Source organism: Dipteris shenzhenensis, chromosome 11 (genome assembly GCF_047967505.1).
Source record: "Dipteris shenzhenensis isolate YYH24624 ecotype China chromosome 11, Dip_SZ_1.0, whole genome shotgun sequence".
NCBI classification, from domain to species: domain Eukaryota; kingdom Viridiplantae; phylum Streptophyta; class Polypodiopsida; order Gleicheniales; family Dipteridaceae; genus Dipteris; species Dipteris shenzhenensis.
The window spans coordinates 29,547,224-29,568,845 of NC_141606.1; the positions used below are offsets into that span (position 1 = coordinate 29,547,224).

At 40.0% G+C, this 21,622-nt stretch overlaps 1 protein-coding gene across 1 annotated transcript in view; it reads left to right on the forward strand.

Moving 5' to 3' along the window:
• Positions 1 to 21,295, forward strand: part of PRD1 (putative recombination initiation defect 1) — a 24,085-nt gene extending 2,790 nt beyond the window's left edge. Inside the window, exons 2-12 of the mRNA XM_087381171.1 lie at positions 15,746 to 15,764; positions 15,930 to 16,063; positions 16,224 to 16,683; positions 16,927 to 17,045; positions 17,161 to 17,318; positions 17,408 to 17,680; positions 17,795 to 18,767; positions 18,872 to 19,604; positions 19,817 to 20,109; positions 20,242 to 20,905; positions 21,008 to 21,295. Of these exons, the coding sequence (XP_087237297.1) occupies positions 15,746 to 15,764; positions 15,930 to 16,063; positions 16,224 to 16,683; positions 16,927 to 17,045; positions 17,161 to 17,318; positions 17,408 to 17,680; positions 17,795 to 18,767; positions 18,872 to 19,604; positions 19,817 to 20,109; positions 20,242 to 20,905; positions 21,008 to 21,295 (4,114 nt within the window). The remainder of the gene's footprint in view (positions 1 to 15,745; positions 15,765 to 15,929; positions 16,064 to 16,223; positions 16,684 to 16,926; positions 17,046 to 17,160; positions 17,319 to 17,407; positions 17,681 to 17,794; positions 18,768 to 18,871; positions 19,605 to 19,816; positions 20,110 to 20,241; positions 20,906 to 21,007) is intronic.
• The last annotated feature ends 327 nt before the right edge of the window (positions 21,296 to 21,622 follow it).

Consider the following 21,622-nt stretch of genomic DNA (forward strand, 5'->3'; position numbering starts at 1 on the left):
TCCCTCGCTCTCTCTCTCTCCTCCCTCCCTCTCTCTCTCCTCCCTCTCTCTCTCTCCTCCTCTCCTTCTCTCCTCCTCCCCTCTCTCTCTCCTCCCTCTCTCCTCTCTCTCTCTCCTCCCTCTCTCCTCTCTCTCTCTCCTCCCTCTCTCCTCTCTCTCTCCTCCCTCTCTCTCTCTCTCTCTCTCTCTCTCCTCCTCCCTCTCTCTCTCTCCTCCCTCCCTCTCTCTCTCCTCTCTCCCTCTCCCTCTCTCTCTCTCTCTCCTCCCTCTCTCTCTCTCGCTCTCCTCCCTCTCTCTCTCCTCTCTCCCTCTCCCTCCGAACCATCTCTGAACCTCTATCCTTCTCCCTCCAAACCTCCAAATAAATGCCACGTAGGATAGGGCAACACGTGTCAGCCTCTTGTGCCTCTCACCCTCCTTAATAGAATAGATAGATGTGAAGATGGTGACAATGCCATATAAAGTATCGTGCATACCTCATGTTCTTAGGCAACACAAGACTAACTTTCATTTGATGGTTTAGATGGCCCTAGCAGAAGGACTTGCATGCAAAAACACTACTATACTATTATAGGCACCTTTGGTTCATACTACTTAAATACATGAGCACATTGTAAAAAGAAATTCTTGAGTAATCAGTTGTACTCCTTACTGAAACAAAAATAGCTAATGAGCTGGTCTTTCTTGCTTCATCTTTTACAAGATTCGATAAAATGGAACAAGATTAAAGTCAGTTTGTTGTTTGGATGAGGAGTGCTAACAATCAACTAAAGTAGTGCTTTGCTTAAACCCTAGCCATTTCAAGATAATTGAATCATATTTTCCATCGAACCATTGAGCACAGCTTCAATGATCATAATGGTATAATTTTTTATCCTTGGTTTTTCTTACAAGAAATGTCTGATTTTTTGTAATGATCTGTTTTAGATTCTTTTTTTCGATTAAATGAGATCTACTTGTAGGCTTCCTACCATGACATTCCTTATTACTTTAACCTTTACAAGATTGGATACAACAAAATAAGCTCAAATTAATTTATTGTTTTTTGGATGGGGAGTGCAGTAACAATTGACTAATGCAGCACGCTTTGCCTAGACTCTAGCCATTTCAAGATAATCGAATCATATTTTCCATTGAACCATTGGAGATAGATTCAATGATATATATATATTTTGATTTGAATGAGATATGCTTTACCATGATTTATAGACTCCTCGACGATTACCATGATGTTAAGGTCTCCCTTCTTGGATTGGTTATATGAATCTCTCATGAACTCAGCTCAATCCTCACTACTTTTTGTTCTTGGTCAAAGGTGATCTTTTACTAGACTCCCCAATTTTGTACTTAGTGAGCACATTTCATCCAAGGTCTTCCTGGCAATACAACATAAGTTTTGTTGCCCTAGGCATATTGATGAGAGCATATTTGATCCTAAATGCAGCCTTACAATCCTGGTGGAGTAATTTTGTGGTACACGAAGTGGGGTAAGTGAGATACACTTTTCATCCAACGCCTAGTTAGCAACACCAAATAAGCTTATGTTGCCCTAGGAAGTTGATGACAAGATATCAATCTTAAAATGCAACCCACTAATCTTTGTGGAGTAGTTCTTTGGTACACCAAGTGGATGAATATTGGTATCCAATCTTAGAGATATACCTAGGGGCTTCAACCATAGTCTTCCCCTCAATCTCTAAACAGAATGAGGGATTAAGCTATCGAGTGATCGTAATGCTTGAGTCAACAGGCATTGTTCCGTATCAGCCTCGGACATCTAGATCATACTCTCATCATACCCTACTACCCGTGTATGTTAGTAAAATCAAGGAGCTTGATTGGAATTGTTTGAGATGATGCAATTTATCTTCCCTTGCATCAAAATTCCATTTGTTTCTTAATGTTGCTTAGATTATGTCCTTAAATAGGTCAAGTATAGTTAATTATGAGCCACCAAATGAGGATAGCAGAGTGCCAAACACCTTGGTATCTAATTTGGCAGTAGTGAAGGGGTGGATGCAACTTGAAGGGCATTGCATGTAGCCCACATAGGGTGGACTGCCACATAACTCCAGATAATTGGGTAGCATTTGACCTACAATATGGGTAGCATAAATTGATATCATATGGGTAAGAATTAGGATGCCCAACCATGGAATATTGGAAACTCTAATTAAAGGGATTTATAAAGTAATAAAATGCCTTCTAAAAGACCAAACTAGGAGAGGAGCCCTTATGTCGCCACCACAAAGTCAAACAAAATAGGGCATAAAGAAGGCAATCCATGGTCAACCGTGGACAAGTAAAGGTGGAATCTAGGATAAGAGTTGCCGTAGAAGTGGGTCAACTTGATATTTTCCAATTGGCCTTCTTTAGGAGCCTAGTTAGCTACTTTCACGAGGGTCATAAACAACCTCCCCCCACATGTATATAACCCAAGCCTCAAAAGGTAGGTGGACGTGGGGGGGGGGGTTATAGGAGAAGACACTTGTCCATCATTAGGTGCATTTTTTGTGCGCAACCAGAGAGCTATAAGTAGGCCCACATTCAAGCTACCTACACATAGTGCATCATTTAGTACAGATTAGTCTTGTTGTAATTTTGTGAGAATTTTGTAAAAGATTAGTTCACTATTCAAAAACTCTAGATAGCACGTGTGTTTAAAGGGTCTATTTTAATACCCTTACGTCTATACATAGGATTCAACTTTTATCTTTTTATCTTAATTCTTAACATACTTTTAACTTCTTTTTAAAGTTCAATTCTATAATCCCTTTTGTAATTATGACTTTGTTCTTAAAAAAAGTGTTAAATGTCTAATCTATAAACCCCTTCTTATGAATGTATGGGTTATCTTACGTACTCCTTAGTGAACCCCTCAAGGGGACCTCAAGAGACCAACCCTAATATTGAGAAACATGGGAATTTCCTATCTTGATGAGTTATTCCACATCTAAATATGTCTATCATCTCTACTTATGTTTGCATATTAGGGTGAGATTTGTGAGTGTTAAGGGCCTACAGGAACCCTGACATCTTGATATGTGGATGGACATGTATACTTCCCTATTCTATTAAATGGCATCACATCCCATAGGATATACTAAAGTGATTCTTTTACATGGCACGAGAGGCTGAAGGATCTGCTCCATCAATTGTTCCCATGAAGTTGTTACTTTGCCTAACACAAGGCAAATTTGATTTGGTTAAGCATGCCTTTGTCAAGTTTGTCATAGGTTGTTGAATTTCAATTTGTAGATCTAATTTCTTTATGTCTTCACAAATGCTAATCTCTAAATTTGGAAAGATATATAGCCATTTGGCTAGGTTGTATTTATTGGAGTAATTTTTTCAATTAAAATTTTAGACAGAAACCATAAATACAACAATTTCACAAATGGCAAATATGTTGAACTATTTCCTATGTTAAAATAACTTCTTGGTGGTGTAGAAAAAGCCAAACTAGAACTTGGAAGATTGAAACATCAACCATGAGGGAAGGAGTACTATTTCAGTTCATACACAAAATTATCACCCACATACATCAATAGTGTGAACACACTAATCACACTGATCACACTTGTCACAATCAAATCAATATGATCACTCAAATCACTCACTAACCATAAAATTTGACTCATTTGTCGAATAGGTTGGACTTCACAACAAAACTCATTTGCATATGTGCTCTAAAGATTACATTGAAATGCTTGCACGCATGTACATGCACATGCACACACACATTCACATGCATGCATGCGTGCTCATGCATTTGCACGCACGCATGCACACACACATACACACACACACACACACAAATATCTTGTTTCTTTGTCCCTCCTCATCCTTGGGTGGACTTTCCCATCGTCTCATAGGGGTTACTCATAAATATGTAAGCATAGCACATGGGTTTAATATAAGGAATTTTCAAGTCCATTCTTTCAGACAGTTTTCACATTACATAAGGGTATCATATAAAGGGAGTATTCACATTTTGGAAGTAGAATAAGGGTGAGGTTTATTCATAATGAATTTACAAATAAGAGATTTTCTAAATAGGCATTGAATGCATGTGATATATAGGGTTTATGCATAGGGACCCCCCTAAGCCCGTCATAATCTCACCATCATTCATCGTTGCTAAGAGTTAAACAAACTATTTGAAAACTTTGGACTTTTGTCTTGAACACATCCCATCCACTCAATAAACTTCAAATTGGGTTTTTTGGAGCACTAAATGGGTCACTTCTACACAAATATGGGCTAATAAAGCTAAAATTTCCTCGTCGAAGTTGTAAGTGGTGACCTTCACTTAATACATCATAATGGGTAAAATTGAAACAAAATGGGTCACCTCCACACAAATATGGCTCAATATGATATGACATGATAGTGAAAATATGACAACATATGGAAAGAGTTTGTTGAATTCAACATATAAGTGGTGTATAGATACATCATTTGTTTGGAACAAAGCATACAATGCATTACCTTATGCACCTATATCTCATTCACAGTTAGCAGATTCTTGTACTACATTTGCACCTGATGGGTCAAGTCTAGCCAAATGATATTTAATATGGATGCAGCTAGGATCAAGGATTGTGATAGATTTTTCAACATCATAGCCATGCTTCTTTTTAAAACATTGAGTCCTCAATTTCCAACAATGAATAATGCTACTCACTTCCACCTCGACTTGGCCCTCTTTATTTAGAATCCATTCAGATTTCTTTTGCAAGGAACCCTCATAGAGTTCTTTTGGGAGACTTTTCATTGGATTTGGTTCAAACCATAAAGTTGTGAATGTTATAGGAATTCCATAGTCATCCCTTCCTATCTTAGCAATCTTTTCCACCTAAATTGGGCCACCTTGGTCATCCAACTCTAAATCTGGATCAGATGCTCAAACTATAACAAATAGACCTTCAATCTCATCAAATGGTACAAACTCTAGTAAGGGTTTGTCATCCTTCCTACCACAATAGTTCCAAGATAAAAGGCATTACTCTATTTCTTTCACATATTTTTGTCAAATATGGATCCTAGTGACTCAGTTCATTCTAGACAAAAAGGTTTGGAGTATTCAATGCTCATTAAGTTTTCTTATTTCTTAAAGATTTGACAAGTGCCTCAATTAACTTGATTATCTCCAAATTTTTACATGACTGCTTAGGATTTATTTGCATCATATTTCCAAGATGTTTAATAAAGGCTTGCAAGCCTTTCATTTCATCTATTTCAAGTGTTTTTTTTTTTGCAAGAACGGATCTACTTTCCTCCAATGGAATTATTCATTGTAATAAATTATATGGCTACTCCAAAAATGATCATCGGCTGAGTAGTGCTTCCATTGCATCATTGGAGTATTGTTATGCATGCTAAACCAAAAGTAGTGTGGATTTGTGTGTCCTATTAGTGCATCATCTCCTTTGTTAAATACGACTCAATCAATGCTCTCCAATCTACCAGATCCTCTCTAAGATAGCCACTTCTGATTCCTTCTTTCGTGAACCTCCAATTTTTTTCCAATTTAAAATAGCATATCATCCATTTTGAAAATATCTTTTGACTTTATTCACTAGAGATAACACTAAATATTTGATCTATGTCTTCATATGTATGGCCAACAAGAAGGAAACCAACTCCCACTTCTTCAAAAATATTCAAACCAACCAGCATAGAGCATAAACTAAACATATGTCTATTCTTGTTTTCTCTCTAGCAATTATCAGCTTGTATACACAAGGTGTGAGGCATCATTAACCTTTCATATTGCTTTCATGATGGACGTTGTCATCTAATTACTATCGTGTTCATGCAAACTATCAAGCCATACATTGCAAAAGAGTCAGTATCCATGTATTAATACTCGACACAAGTGTGTTTTTAGTCCACTTTTACCCTCCAATGGTGGTGGAGTATTTCTATATCTTGGCAAAGTTGTATTCTGATCCATGCTGTCAATGGTGATGCACATGGAGTTATCGAGATGTGAAATAGATTCCTCTCTCTAAGAAGCATACAACATTCTAACATCTTGCACATGACGTAAATGGATTGTTTGCCATTTTATATATCTTCCTCACTGCTGCTCACATTTACTATGTTCAATGGCATTTTTTAATTCATCGCATGTCTTACATTTTAACATCCTTTTGTTTGATGGTGTCGACACATGGGAAAACTGTCCATGTCACAATCTTGACCTTGAAATCATTCTCTCATCTCTGTCTTATAAAGAGTTTCTAGGACAACCTTCTTTGCCATTCCAAAAGGAAGATGCTAATGACATTCCACACTTCCATCATGTCCAATAGCATGTCCTACCCTTGTCTTCTACTTCCCTCTCCTCCAACCTTACAAGTCATACTCCTCCGTTTTCCTCTCTCTTCCCAAGCCCTTTGCTCTTACACCTTCTTTCTCTCCCATTCCTATGCTTCTTCTAATACCATACCCTCCTAGATTAGTTTCCCAACCCTTGACCTTCAACATCTATGAGAGAAGTGAGTTCTCCACCATGTACTCTATTATGAACCCTGGATCCTACTTCTAGACCCTAGAACCTCCTTCTGAACCCTGAAACTCCTTCTAAACCTTAAACCCTTAATGGAGGCGAAACCTTTCCTTCCCTCAACCATGTTGTTGAATGTTCCCTTCATGCAAGCATGTGCAATGTTTGATTTACATACTTGAGCATACATCTCTTACGGGAATACGACCCAAGGTCCTAAGCTACACATATACTACAACAAAGATGACACCAATATATCTATAGGTGACAAAAAGCCTCGGAATCCTACACACCCTACCTATGATGTAGAGAATTGGCAACACCAATCCATCTAAATACCAAGCCTCTTTAGCTATGGTTCTCTGTCGATGTGTTGTACTCTACAAGCCCTAGCAAAAGCTTTAAGAAGTTTATTGTTAGGACTCTAGAAAGCAGTCCTCAATCTCTAGAGGTGGAGTTTGTACCCCTCAATGATAGCTCCCTATCCCTCTTTGGTTAATAGAGAGAGATGGAGCCCTCATCGTACTATCCTCACACTTTGAGGACGATCCCAATGAAGATATGAAGGAGCATATTCTTCTCCACTTGCTTCACATGCTAGCATCAATTTAGACATCAAGCCAATCAGAATAACCTATTGAAGTTTGGCAAGAGAGGATCGAGAGTCAACTCATCCTTGTATACTCAAATCATGGTTAGCCTTCTTCCTCCTATGATCCCACTATTGCATCACAGATACCACATTTGACATCAATTGACCCCATTACAATAGATGATGAGCAATCTCTCAACTTGCTAGATGTTTTGGAGCTACTAGCCCACAGGATGATGAGGCCCTTGCAATAGCGTATCGATGGATCTCCTTGAGTTTGGAATGAAAGTGCCTTGTGATGAGGGCTTTCCTGCAAAGGTTCAAATTAGAATTGTACACTGGTATATACCCTTTGGTAACAAAAGGTCAAAGTACATTCTTTCCACTCATGATCTCATGATTAGAGCATCATCATTATGATTTGATTGTGAAGAGCTCCACACTAGAGACTATTAGGTTCTCTATACTAGAGCCTTATGCTTTGAGCTGCTATTGTGGGTCTTATGCTTTGAGCTACCATTGCATCCAACTTTGGTCCATCTAAGTGTTTTGTTGCCTTGTCATAGATTTTCTTTGTGTCTCATTATGGTGGCTAAGTTGTAGCTTTGCATTTGTTGAAGCCACTATCATCAAGCTTTTGTGTAAGTCAAATATTGATCACCATGTCTACAGGGTTATATACATATTTTGCAAAATCTTGCAGATCAATTCTTAAATATTCCATGTATTTTATGAGAGTATATATATAATCCCAAGTCAATACTTACATATTATAATTTTGACTTCTTTAGAAACATATCCATAAATGTCTTGTTATTTATGCTATAAAAACACTAGAAAGCTCTTGTCATATTGATATAAATGAGTTTAATAAGTAATTATATATGTATGATATTATTACATTGAGAGTGATTGTGAGGGATATTTCTTTTCTTTATTAAAAAAATAAACTCTTTTTAGGTAATAATAGGGGTACAAAGGATGTCTATGTACAAGAAAATTTACACTATCTGATAGTGAATGAGTGAGTATTCTATATATTTTTATGATAAAGGGATCTAGTTCTAGTGAAAATAAAAGTGTGAACCATGTTTCCTAAAGAAATACCATTTCTTAAATATCTTGAAAAAAGCCTCGGATAATACTGCTCAGAGGTTCTTGTTCGTACAAATGACACATTCGTGCTGTAGAAGTCACATTGTTGTGTCATAAAGGTGGTTGGTGTCGGCTTTCTTTGGCTTGGTTGTTAGTTTTAAGTAGTCTTAGCTATCTGCTACAAACATAAGATTGGTTTTCTACCATGGTCATAGTCTTAGCAGTCTGCTACACTCATAGATGCCATCGTGTGTGTTGTTTGCTGCATGATTATTTTGCTTGTGGTTGTTCATCTCATGCTAGTTAGTTGTGGTTTCCTTTTTTCTTTTCCTACATATCTTGCAAGACACATGTTGAGTTTGCTTGTGGATTTGCATTGAAGTTTCTCTCTTTGCTGCATCTTGCTTGTTTTGCTAGGTGTATGCTTGAGTGTCAAGGTTGATTTGACTCTATATCGAGTATACTTTGTTATTTTTCTCATTGACACTTTTCTTGTAGCCGGTAGTTGAGTTGTGTTGACTATAGCTTGATACTACTTTGCCATGTACTTGCTATCTTTATTGTTGATATTTTGGTTGTAGATTGTGGTCGACACTTGTTGACTATATGTAGAGGATGTGTCTATGTTTGAGGCTATTCTTAGAGGCTTTGTAGAATTTCTTGCCTTTCTTGACTTTGAAGGTGATAGATGCCATGGAACCAAAGGGTAAGCAAGAAAAACAAAGATGAAAAGAAGCTCTGCAAGATGGACTAGGAACATGTTTGGGTACTTCGGTCACTCCATGGAACAGGAGCATGTCTAATACTTTGGTCACGCCTTGGACTAGAAGCATGTTTGGAACTGCATCACTCTTAGTGCCAAGAGCATGTGTCACTCCATGAAAAATGCACAACATTCTTCTATTTGATCCCCAATCTACTTCTAGTCACTACGTTCCTTGTAAATAGTAGCATTAGCTACCTCTAAATCTGTCACAACAATCTATGGCCACCATATATGATTTTTGATTGCTTCAATATGATTTATACCAACATCAACATTGGGTGATTTTTCATCCACAACATGCCATCTCCATTTTTATCTTGCATTAAGTTCCTTGCATTTTAATAGGCTAAACTTTATCAGATCTGCGTATTTGTTGGGAATGTCTTTAGAACGGACTTCCTAACTTGGTAGAATAAGATACATCTTCTCCTCATTAGAAAAGAAATCTAGAACATAGTTAACAGGAAAGAAGAAAACAAAAGGTGACTTTGGAGAATCAAAATGATAAGGCCTTGTCTATCATTGGCTATAAAAGCTTGAATAAGATTAACAATTCCAAAGTATTACTCAAACAAAATCTTTTCAGTTGGAAGATGAAAGAAGGTGAAACCCTTAATGAGCACCTGAGCACACTAAGATCTTTTTTCAACTATTGGCTACCCTCAAAGCCACGGTTGATGAAATGATCAACTCGTAATCTTTCTCTCTAGCATGGAGAGCATCTCAAAATATAATGGAGTAATAGTGCTCAGGCTTTGGCTGAGAGATGGGATCTGATGATATGGTGATTGTCCTCATTGATGAGGACCACTATGTTATAGGGCAAGATGGAGTTATCTTGGAGATTGAGAAGACAAGAATGGGAAAGCATTGAAGTGCACTTTCTACAAGAAGCTTGGACACATGCAAAATAGGTGCTTCAAAAATATGGCAAAGGAACAATCAAAAGAGGATGCAAACTCGGTAGTAGAAGAAAACAATGATGAAGATGAAGATAAGTTTGGACCCTTCACCGTACTCGAGGAGGCTTTTATCGTAACAATATCTAGTTCATCTCTTGCGAAAGATATAAACATCGATTCTTTCTAAAGTGGGGTAGAAGCACCCTTTTTGGGGTCACTATGAACATTGGCACTTATGTTACTCTTAGCATGATTGTTTTCATGTGCTTGTTGACATGCATTCAATTTTGGGAGATAAGAGAAGCTTTGGACCAGTAGATTTGCACCTCATGGTTATTAGGAAATGACTACATATTGACGTGCAGTATGCAATGTCTTTACAAGCCTTTTTTTCAACACTCCAAGGGCTTTGTGATAGCACTTTGAATTCAGCACATAGTATTTTGCATGCAATATATAGCACCTTGAATTGATCACATAACTACACATTTGTGTGGGGGGAGAGTTGGCACACTTCCTCTCCAAAAATTATAAGATTAAAGAATGTGCCCTTCCTCGGGAGCATAACACTTTACATTTGGCACATAGCACTTTGTATATTGCATTCAAAAACAATGTGCCCTTCCTTGGGACGTTGCTTCTTTGTATAGTAAAGAATGTGCCCTTCCTTGGGAGCATAACACTTTACATCTATCACATAGCACTTTGTATATTGCATTCAAAATAATAGCACTTTTCATCTCTAGAATACAGGTACACAATGGAGGCAGTGTCCTTACATGTCTAGAGGTACTAGATTTGACCACGGAGCTAGGAATTCCTAGAGGCCTGGAAGGATGTGGATCCATTTGGCTCCATTCTCCAAGATATACTTGACACTGAAGTCATCTTCAACACACTATTGTTAGTTTCCAATGTCAAGATTGCTCATCATTTATTTCTTCTCTTCTAGCCCTTTCTTGTTGCCACACTGTTGTTTCTTTATCACTTAGATGGGAAAGACTTAAGTCCATATGAATTCTTTTAGAACACAAGTAGTTGAATACCTTATTAATGGTTTTCCTACCCAAAAAGGTCACACTCCAAAGATAAGGGTAGAATTAAGTCTATATGAAAATGAATAAAAGCAATGCTCAAACTTGTTTCAAAAAATTTGCACACTATAAGAAAAAAGCAAGTTAGTTGGACTCTTTTATTTGCTTCCCATGCCACTAGTATGAGAACTCCAAATGGGTAAGCCAGCTACGGTGCACAACACCAAGTTGCAATCACCTTGCATTAATAGAAAGTAATGGTTCTTCTGAGAGACGAGAGACAAGAGACAAGAGAAGAAAGATGAAAGTAATGGTTCTTCTGAGAGACAATGGAATGCGGAGCGATGAGCGCGTTGAAGTGAGTATCGGTGCTACATCCATTATTGTGGCTCACTAAGATATCTCTCAGTAACTAACAGTACACAAATTTGGTTGAAGTGCTGTAATTCTTGCAACCCTGTTGTTTTTTTGTAAGTGACACTCCATTGGATGATCAGGACCACTCATGATCACACACCACTAGTATTAGTTGGAGTAAAATTAATGTCCATAGATTCTCTAATAATGTAGCATCTTACATAACCCATGCGACATGAAAAGCTACTGCAATAGAAAACAAATTAATTTTTGCATCATGAATAACAAAGCATCCTATTCGAATCATCTACGATAACAACTTTTTCTTTGATTAGACACATATTTCTATAAAGATATATATGTACCAATGGATCGAATGGGATCATAACACAACAATGTTAGCATCTACGTTGCACCACATACTAAATGACCAAAGCATCCTTTCACAAACATGTAAAGCATCTTCACAAGGATGTCTCATGATGCTCAACGGCGGGCGCTCAACATGCTTCGTGATCTTGCCTCTAGATTTGAATAGCATGAGTCGAAGGAGGACCTTGTTCCATAGACAACATTCTTTTTTAGGGAAGATTCAAGGGAGGAAGGGAATCCATGGTGAGGAATTCGAGGGAGGAGTAGATGCAAAATTAGAGGACAGAATGGGGAAAGGGGGGGGACGCTCAAGTGATTCTTGAAGAAAAGTTAATCTTGTACTGATGAGGCAATCAAGTTAGTAGAAGTTGAATTTAGAGGTGATCAAGCCATATCCTGGAGTAGAGAAAATTTGTATTCTTGGAGAAGAGTCAACCTTAAACTAATGAGGCACTCAAGTTAGTAGAAGTTGAATCCATGAGGCAATCAAGCAAGTAGAATTCATTGCCCTTTAGCATAAGAACGATTAATGGATATTTAATGATGGACAATAGTTTAGGATGAAGACGTTGTTTCGAAGGAATCAGTGGATAGTTGAGCAATGGATGGTCATAACTTTAGCATGAAGATATTGTTTTGTCGGAGTAGATGAATACATTACTCTCTTTCTATAGTCATGCTTTGTGTTTTGTTATACTCATGGTTTGTTTGAAGGAACAACAAGTGGCAAGTGCAAATCTAAGTTTGCATAGTTGGTCGGATGTTTTGACACAGATCCATTCAAAAGTGTAGTGCAAGGAAAACTCATTGGCCTCAAGATCTGACATAATCAATCAAGGCATCTAGTTAATTGATTAATTATGACGGAGTTGAACCATTGACAAGTAACAATGTATCTATTACTTAACTCATGTCACATGTGCAGATCCAAAAACACAAAGTTGAAAAGCGTTTGGCATCCTAGACAAAGTAATACGGATGGGTTGAGGGAGGGAGCGATGCGTGAACAGGGGAACATGGAGAGAGCATGAATACATACCTTTTAGACACTTCACTTAACACCAAATTTGTGTTCCTTCAATGCAATCACTCCAAAATTGATGTGGACAAAAGAATCCTTGACTATTAGGCAAGCTAGATCTTTTTTTGCAAGGGTAGGCAAACGGGCAAAGTTTTTGTTAAGTGTTGAGTTCTAACTAGATCTAGGCAGGTAGCTATAGTTGAATAGCATTTTGAATTCAGCACATTTTGCACTTAGAACATAGCACTTTGTGTTCAACACACAACAATATTTGCGTTGGGGGAGAGTATGCACACTTTCTCTAGCTCCAAGATTTATAAGATCAATAAACATGCCCTTCCTTGGGACACATAGCACTTTGCATTGGGCACATAGCACTGATCGCAATTACAAGAAAGTGAGCTTGAAATTAAATGTTGAAAGTGAGAGCTCCTCCTATTGCATTTGACAATCAAATGGCACTTGGAATTCAACATACAATATTTTAAATGCGACATATAGCACTTTGTATTCAACACACTACCACACGTTTGTGTGGGGGGAGATTCGCGGCACACTTTCTCTCCAAAAATTATAAGATCAAAGAATGTGCCCTTCCTTGGGAGCATAGCAATAGGTACTAGATTTGACGGTAGAGCTTGGAAACCTTAGAGGCCTATAAGAATGTGGATCCATGTGGCTCTATTGTCCAAGCTCTACTTGACACAGAAGTCGTCTTCAGCACGCTATTGTTATTTTCCAATGTCAAGATTGATCGTCATTTATTTGTCCTCTTCTAGCCCTTTCTTGCTGCCACACTTCTATTTCCCTATCACTTAGACATGAAAGACTTAAGTTCATATGAATTCTTTTATGACACAAGTAGTATTCATGGCTTTCTCTACCCAAAAAGGTCATAGCTCCAGTATTCCACATGACGCCTTTAATTCGATGATTTGTATTAGTTGGCACGCGCGCAGAGTAATTAAGCTAAGGTATAACGCAAGTTTTGGGAAAGGGCGAATTAACATAAGGTCCAATTATCCGGATTCGAGAACCTTCGCAGCACCTTGATCTAGAACTTTTGCACTACCCTGAGAGGGTATATGAGGGAGAGGGAGGGGAGATGAGAGGGGGAGGAGAGAGAGAAGGGCACACTGAGTGGAGGGAAATGGGGAGGGTAAGGGCGAGAGGGAGAGAGAGAGTGGAGGGAGAGGGAGTGAGCGGTGGCGAGAGGGAGGAAGGGGGGGAGGGAGCCGAGTGAAGGAGGGACAGAGCAAAGAGGGAGAGGGGGGCTCTAAGCTGGAGGGAGAGAAGGGAGGGAAAGGGAGGAGAGGGAATGGAAGGGGGGGGGAGGGGGGCTAAAGAGGATCAAGGGAAGGGCAGGCAAGACCCGAAATCAAGGAGCCAAACCGATGAAATCTTCAAAATGAAGCAGAAATTGCATGCACTTCCTGTAGCTCCATCCTTGGCAGTTGTGGATCTACTCCTCGTTAAGGAGGGCGAGGGGGGGGGAGGACTAATTAATTGACCCTATGAACTTAGGTTAATCAAAAAATGAGGAGGTAGAGCACTAATTAATTCTCTCTCTCTCTCTCTCTCTCTCTCTCTCTCTCTCTCTCAAGCAACCTACCACCGAAACCTTTCTCGCTCTCAGGACACTCTCAGAATTTTCTTCAAAAAAATATATGGGTTGTATTGGATGTGTCTTAGAGTAGATACGAATTTTTGAAGATAAGAGAGCCAGTATTAGTAGCTCTAAAGATGAGGGTAGACCTAAGTTTGTATGAAACTACATAAAAGCAATGTGCAAACTTATTCCAAAAAGTTTGCAAACTATAAGAAAAAAGCAGGTTACCTTGACTCTTGCATTTACTTCCCATCCACCAGTACAATAACTCCAGATGGGCAAGCTAGCTCAGTGTACAGGATCAAGTTGCAATCACCTTGCATTAATAGAAATTAATGGTTCTTTTGAGAGATGAGAGAAGGAGGAGCAACGACTGCATACAAGTGAGTATTGGTGCCAGCTCCGTTATTATGACTCGCTAAGATATTGCCTCTTGGTAGATAGTACAAGAATTCAATGACAAAAGTATTGAATTTTAAACAGAACAAATGCTGAATTGTTACAATTCTATTGGTGTTTTTGAAATGATACTCCATCCACTAAGTGACTAAGGGCCACTCATGATCACACACTAGAAGTACTAGTTGGGGGACTGTTACTGTTCATATCTTTAATAACATAGCATCTTACACAATCCATTGCAACATCAAAAGCTATTGTGATAGAAAACACGTTAGTTTACCAATAGAGGAGCTAGCATCCGCCAACATGGCCTTCACCGTATCAAGGTAGCCTTATTTCCCACTAGACGGATTTATTTCTCACTGTCCACACCAACAAGCTTTGAGTATTGAGGTAAGCTCGTGAGTCGCCTATAGCATTGCTTTCCAATTGGCTCCTAGCTGCCACTCCCTCTTACACTTTGCACCACACGCTTCTGGCTATTGGACATCCCTAAAACATGATTTACACATCCACTGGAGTACTTGAAAAGTCTGGCTATGCTAATCTAGGTGTCTCAGTCTATTTAGATGCTGAAGAGATAGTGCAAGCCACGGGCTTGGTATTCGGGATGCTTAAAAAAACAACAACAACAAAACAATAGAGGAGTTTATTCCAACTATTTATGATGATAACTTTTACTTTGATTTAACACCAATTTCTGTAAAGGATATATATGTACCAATCTATCATAATGGGATCATAGCACAACAAAGTGAGCATCTATGTGTTCCATGGGGCAACATTAAATAGGGCAGATGAGGATTCACTTCTACAAGGAGGTGGTCAAAATATGCACCCATTCTAAGGACGAAATTCAATTTGGATGTCCTTGGAAATTGGAGGGATACATGCACATATTGTGATTCGTGAGAACCTTTTTTTTTGGGGCATTGTGCTGAAAGTGAAAGTGCCAAAAGCGCACCCCATACAGGGTGACCGAGCTGCCCCCAGGGGTTGAGCTTAAGACCGACACGTGTTAGTCGGTTGCAAGATTTCGGTGAGAAACTTGAATTGATGGTCGTTTCGATTTTATATGCAGTTTTGAGGAAGTGTTAAAGGTGATTTGCACATTTAGTGAGTCGTGAGAAACTCGATAGATGTGTCGTTTCCATTTCATGTTCTGATTCTGATGGTGCATATTTTGATCAATTACAAGAAATGGCTTGTCTGAGGACGAGGCCGAAGGTACTTCATTTCCTGATATCCCTGTCGTTTCCTTCCAGTTTTTTCTATATGCTTTAGAAACATCAGAGGAAGAACTGTCGGTCAGAGTAGAGATTTCGATCAGAGGATCAGAACCTGTCGGAGTAGCGTGGAGATTTCTGTTAAAAAGAGTTCGCAATTTGGATGTCCGAAGGTACGCACTTTCGCTAGTTTTTTCATATGCTTGAGAAACAGTCCGCATTGAGCTTCATTGTCATCAGGTTCACGGCAGGAGAAATTGTCGATTGGACTAGAGCTTTCAATCAGAACAGAACTGTCTGATAGGAGTGGAGATTTCTGTCAAATTAAACGAGTTCGCAATTTGGACGCCTTGATCGAGTCATGGAGGAGGAGGAGACGGAGTACAGCTCCTTGAAGGCATGTAACCAGGGACACCGAGCATCTCTGCAGCTGCAGACGGAGACGGGCGGATGCATTTGCCTCATGTGTTTCATCAAGCTTCTCTCTGAGCCCTCGGCTTTCGTGACGCATAAAATCTTCGCAGTCTCGCAATTATCTCAAGCTCTGGATGATCCCCTTTTCTCTGATGCCTTACTGCATCATCAGCGCCACTTGATCGTGGCGCCTCTCTCCGAAGCACTCGTCTGTTGTGACGACCACGGTTTGGCAAAGGCGATCATGGACATCATTCTCAGCCTCTGTAGGCTCGCTTCGGCAGATGATCCCCCATCTCTCTTCGACGACTTCATTCTGCAGATTGTCTTGCAGCTCAGCTTGTCTAGTGTCATCTGGAACACTGGACAAAGCTACACGGTAAACTTGCTTCCCCCTCCCTCCTGCAAGTTCTTGACGCTGCATTGACAAAGCATATACAAACTGAGTTTTTGAAAATCGGCATTGCATCCGTTTCTATCTGTACAAGATGAGGAGACTGAACATGTCGACGAATTTCTCCATGAAAGCACGGATTTCAGGAGTTTCTACTATCCTGCTGTTGATACCGGCAGAAAAGTGAATCGGCGTCCTTCTAAAGGGCTTTTGCTTGAGTTGTGGCAGTTGCATGTCTTGGGACTTCTGCTCGACATTTACTGTAGATATGACAATTACGTACCACAAGCTATAAGAGCTCACCAAGGCTTCTTGATTAACCTCATTGCGGGCCTGAAGCTACCAGGGTACCTCGCTCTTCAATTCTTTCAAGGTTGGGCAACGCATTAGCGATCGTAGTAGTATTTGACGCGATGAGACTTGAAACAATGCTTCTCATCTGTGCCGTATTTGATTTACCAGGGATCATCTGCGGGGAGAAATCTTGTTTCTCCTTTATAAAGTATCCTCGTTGGAAGATGGCGTCGATGAGCTTGTGAGCTATCTTCCAGACTTGATCGACTCAGCTCTCAACGCCCTTCTGAAAACTGAGAGCGATGAATTACGAACAAATTGCATCGGTGAGCAGCGGATTTTTATCTTTCCTGTTTTTCTGGCCAATCCGACTTGCATGAGTTCGGTTTCTTAGGCCTCCTTCTATTTCTTACAGCGCTGCTGAGTATTCTGGCTCATCGTTCAATCATAAATATCCGCTTCCAAGCACCTGCTATCGGAACCATCCATGAAGAGGAGAACAAATTTCCCAGACTATTTGCAGATGCAATGAAAGGGTCTCTAATATCATTCGATTCGCAGGTTCAGCTGAGTGCATTGCAGCTACTATGTCATATGTGTCCGCCAGAAGTTGCAATGTCAAGCGACCTGCAAGTTCTTATTGAAGAAGGCATAATGGATTACGTTTTTGAGATCTTAAGAGTGTGTGGTGAGAGCCTACAACTACGAAGTCTGGAGCCAATCTCATAGCACGCCACAATAAGTTTCGCCTTTCTTAGTGTGCACTATATTGTGCGCTATTCTGACCAAAATCTGTCCGCAGACAACATGGAAAGCATGATCGCATGGTCCATACGTGCACTGAACGTGCTATCAGGAGCAAGGAACGCATTTACACAGCGATTCCCAATTGGCCTCGACATAGTCACTCGTGTTCTTGACCAGTCAGTAGAAAGAGCTCCTTGTACGGTGCAGTCTGACATACTGGTTTTGATCAATGCCGGCCTTAGTGACTGTCTAGGGGCAATCTCTCCAACACGAGCTGAGCAATTACTGTTAATCCTAACAAGGATCCTAAAACAATTTGCTGGTGATAGATTTGGCCTCCTTCCTGATGCATTCAACTTATCATGTTCAACATTAACCACATTGTTGAGATTACCTTGCATCTCAGGTTTACAGGACATATTTCAAATGGTAGAGATTGCAACGACAAGCGCCCTGATTGCTGTGTCTATGGCTGGGGGTGCTGATTTGGAACAGCAGACACTCAAATATGCAATTATTTTACTAAAGGAATCTTTCACATTCAGTCTGAAAGCTTTTGAGCAGCTGGCCGATTCCAACCTTGCAGAGATGCTTCTTGAAATTTGTGAATCCAGTTTACTCCCCTTGTTTATCAGAACCTTGGAGATGCTGGAGGATGAAGACACTGTTGTTGCTGCTTTTGAGACTTTTCTTCTCATGTTAGAGGTCAGAGCAGAGTTTCCTGGCACTGCCAGGCTTGCTGAAAGGCTTGCCACAGCTTCATGGTTCAGCCTAACTTACGAATGCATTGGTAGATTCACAGGACAGACCATGAAAGATGTTGCGATGATGCTTCTTAGTAATTTGATACACAGATTGGAAAAAGATGGTCTCAATGACAACTTAAGAGCACAGTTTATGGAGCTGCCTAGTGACCCTCAAGATTTACTCGTTCTGTTGGGCCTGAGCAGCGTTCATGATCCTCAGCTGAAGCAGACTCAGTTTGCCATTGTAGTAATTCTTTATATGAGTCACCTGTACGGTGACAGGTGAGGTTTTATTCTGTCCACATTGTTTCTGCCAGCTCTGATGCATTTAAAAAACCGGATCCTTCTCCATGGAGATTTTATTGAAATTAAACTGTTTATTGAAGATTTGCAGATGAAGTGCATGTTTTGGCCGCTTTGGAACAGTATCTCCTGATGAACTCCTCAGAATTATACCAGAACTCAACCGCTTGTTCTATCATCAAACAGCTGCTGTCTACCTATGTTTACACAACTGAGGCTATCTCTTCATGCAGTCTGCCCCGTAGTATTGAAGCAGAGAATCTTCTTCTATCACTCATCAAGAATTGTAATTCGGACATAGTATCATTGAAGATGCCTAAGAATATACTTCTATGGATGCTACAAAAAGAGAAACTCAGAGACTACATGATGGCAGCAATGTTGAAATGCTTCAAACCTTTGGGAGGAGGAGAGGAGGAAAGACAGAAGGATCATGCAGATTCTTTGTTAGGAGTTGGAAACGATGAGGGTGGGCTCTTTGAGAGTATCAAAGTCTTTGTGGCTTCATTAGAGGATACCAATTCCTATGGCTTGCTTTTCACTCGTTTGCTCGACAAAGTTCTTGGAAGCCAAGTTGAAGACGACATTAGAATTGTTGTTGACACTTACACTAAAATTGTGAGGTTTTCTGCTTCGGCTGCAAATGAACTCTGTATATGCGGTATTGTTTCGTACATGAGAAGCTGGCTTGCTCTGCACAGCTCTAGATTGCCTGGGATTGCTTGCTGCATGATTGAGCTTCTCTATCAGCTCCTCTGTGCACTCAACTCTGATGACTCCTCGGATGATGAAGCTTGGCATCTTCTTTCTAACCAGGTAGTTAATGCTAACTCTTAATACAATGCAATAAGCCAAGTCACATTCCAAGAAACCCTATAAAATCATTAGTATTCCATTGTCATGCTTGGAAAGCGCACTTCCTAGCAAGCACTTCGTGTCACTATTAAATCATGAGTGTAGAAGTGGAAATTGCATTCCATTACCATGCTTGAAAAGAGGAATGACTTCTTTTACTGGTTCAAATGTAGTGTACCTATACACTGTCAGACCAGCTGCATAGCTTTGAAATTCCCTTTCCAGAAGAGGTGGTGCCCGTCCTTAGTCTAATGAGCTTAATATTGCACAAGTCGACAGAGAATATGGTCTTTCTGAGAGAAGCTTCTCAGACCATTCTAACTAACAAACAGCTCAAGAGAGCCGTAAGCCTATTTGTTGTCAAGGCTGGAGCTCAAGGGTCCAACCTGTCCAAGCTAGACCTGGAAAGAAGCGAAGGAAAACAGTTATGCTGCATACTGACTTTTCATCTTCTCTGCTTGAGATGGTGAGTTAACTCTTGAACCGATGGTCCAAACATTGTCATTGCCATTTCTACTGAGGAATAAATTGCTGTCCTTGTTGGTTGCAGCTCCAGTAATTTTATGCATGACCAGACATATAAACAAGTGAGCATGAGCAGTACATCTCTGCAGCCTGGGGAAGAAGAAGAAATTTTGGACATTTCTAACTCTTCACTTTACAAAAACTATGAACAAGTTAGCCACTTGTGCCGAATACTTTACTTTGGGCCTCCTTTCTTAAAAGTTTTAGCGTCTTCTTGTCTGGCAGAGGCATTCTATGGGCTCGAACAAATGGGCGTAAACTTACTGAAAGAAAATGCCGAAGAGCATGAAGGTTGTAGAGATTTACAGTCAATTGTAATGGTGCTTCAGGGGTCCATGTTCGACAGCGATGTTATTGTTCAGAGAAACTGCTCCTTCTGTCTTTACGTTCTCATTACTAGTAAAAATCTCAATCGCTATGGACAAGCAGTGGTTCATAGAAGCTCTTGGCATCGGTTTCTGGTCGAGGAGCTAGTCTTAGCGCTGTCAACACCAGATCCCACGTTTCCGGCTAGCGAGCCAATTCCAAGGTCAATATATGTAGCCATCGGCCTTCTTAAAGCTTCATCCCCTCCACAGTGGATATCCTCTGTTTTCAGTCCCCTCTGTATCTCAGCTATTATTTCAAACCTTACATCCCGGAGAATCACAGCAGAGACGGTTGTACTCCTGAAAGAGCTACTACACAAACGGTGCCTCGAATGCGATCACATCCAAGCACTTCATAAAACTTTGCAGGTAATGAACGTTGGGGCGCAGCATTAGTTCGAACAACTCTTTTCTTTCAATATAACCGCTGGAGAAAGGGGAATAACTTCTATGGTGCTGGATGCAACGCAGATATCACGGAAAATCGTATATGAGGAGACTTGCAACTACCATGACTCGACTGATGATCCCAGACACAAAACATGCACAACAAATTGTCGAAGGGATTCCGATGCGACTTGTTTACAAAGCTACAACCATGTCATAAACCTTGCCGTAAGTTTCTGCCTCGACGCTTTCACAGGTTTACGACATTGCTTAGTAGATACTGATGCACATAGTTTGGCAGCTTTGGTGACTCATATTGATGAGTTCATACAGGCAAGCAGCTCATTTTTACAGAAAACCGATGCTTACTAGATAGATGTGTATGATGACACCTAACAGAAAGCTTACAGATATCAGAGTGTTCGGTGCTCATCCTCAGAGGCATAGTTCCCTTTGAGGTAGCATTGGTATGTTATAGAAGGCCACCTTCTCCTTCAATTCATGGCTTTGTATCCTCTTCAAGGAGGACAATCTCTATGGCACTAATTACTCCCTTTCGAGTCTAATCAATGGTGAGAATGCTTGCCCCTATCACCCCACAATGTTATGATGAGGTGGCTCATCTGATATAGCTGTGGCAGCTAGTGTTGATTAGAAGGCATGGCTTCTCTATCCCCATATACCTTTGTTTGGCCCTCA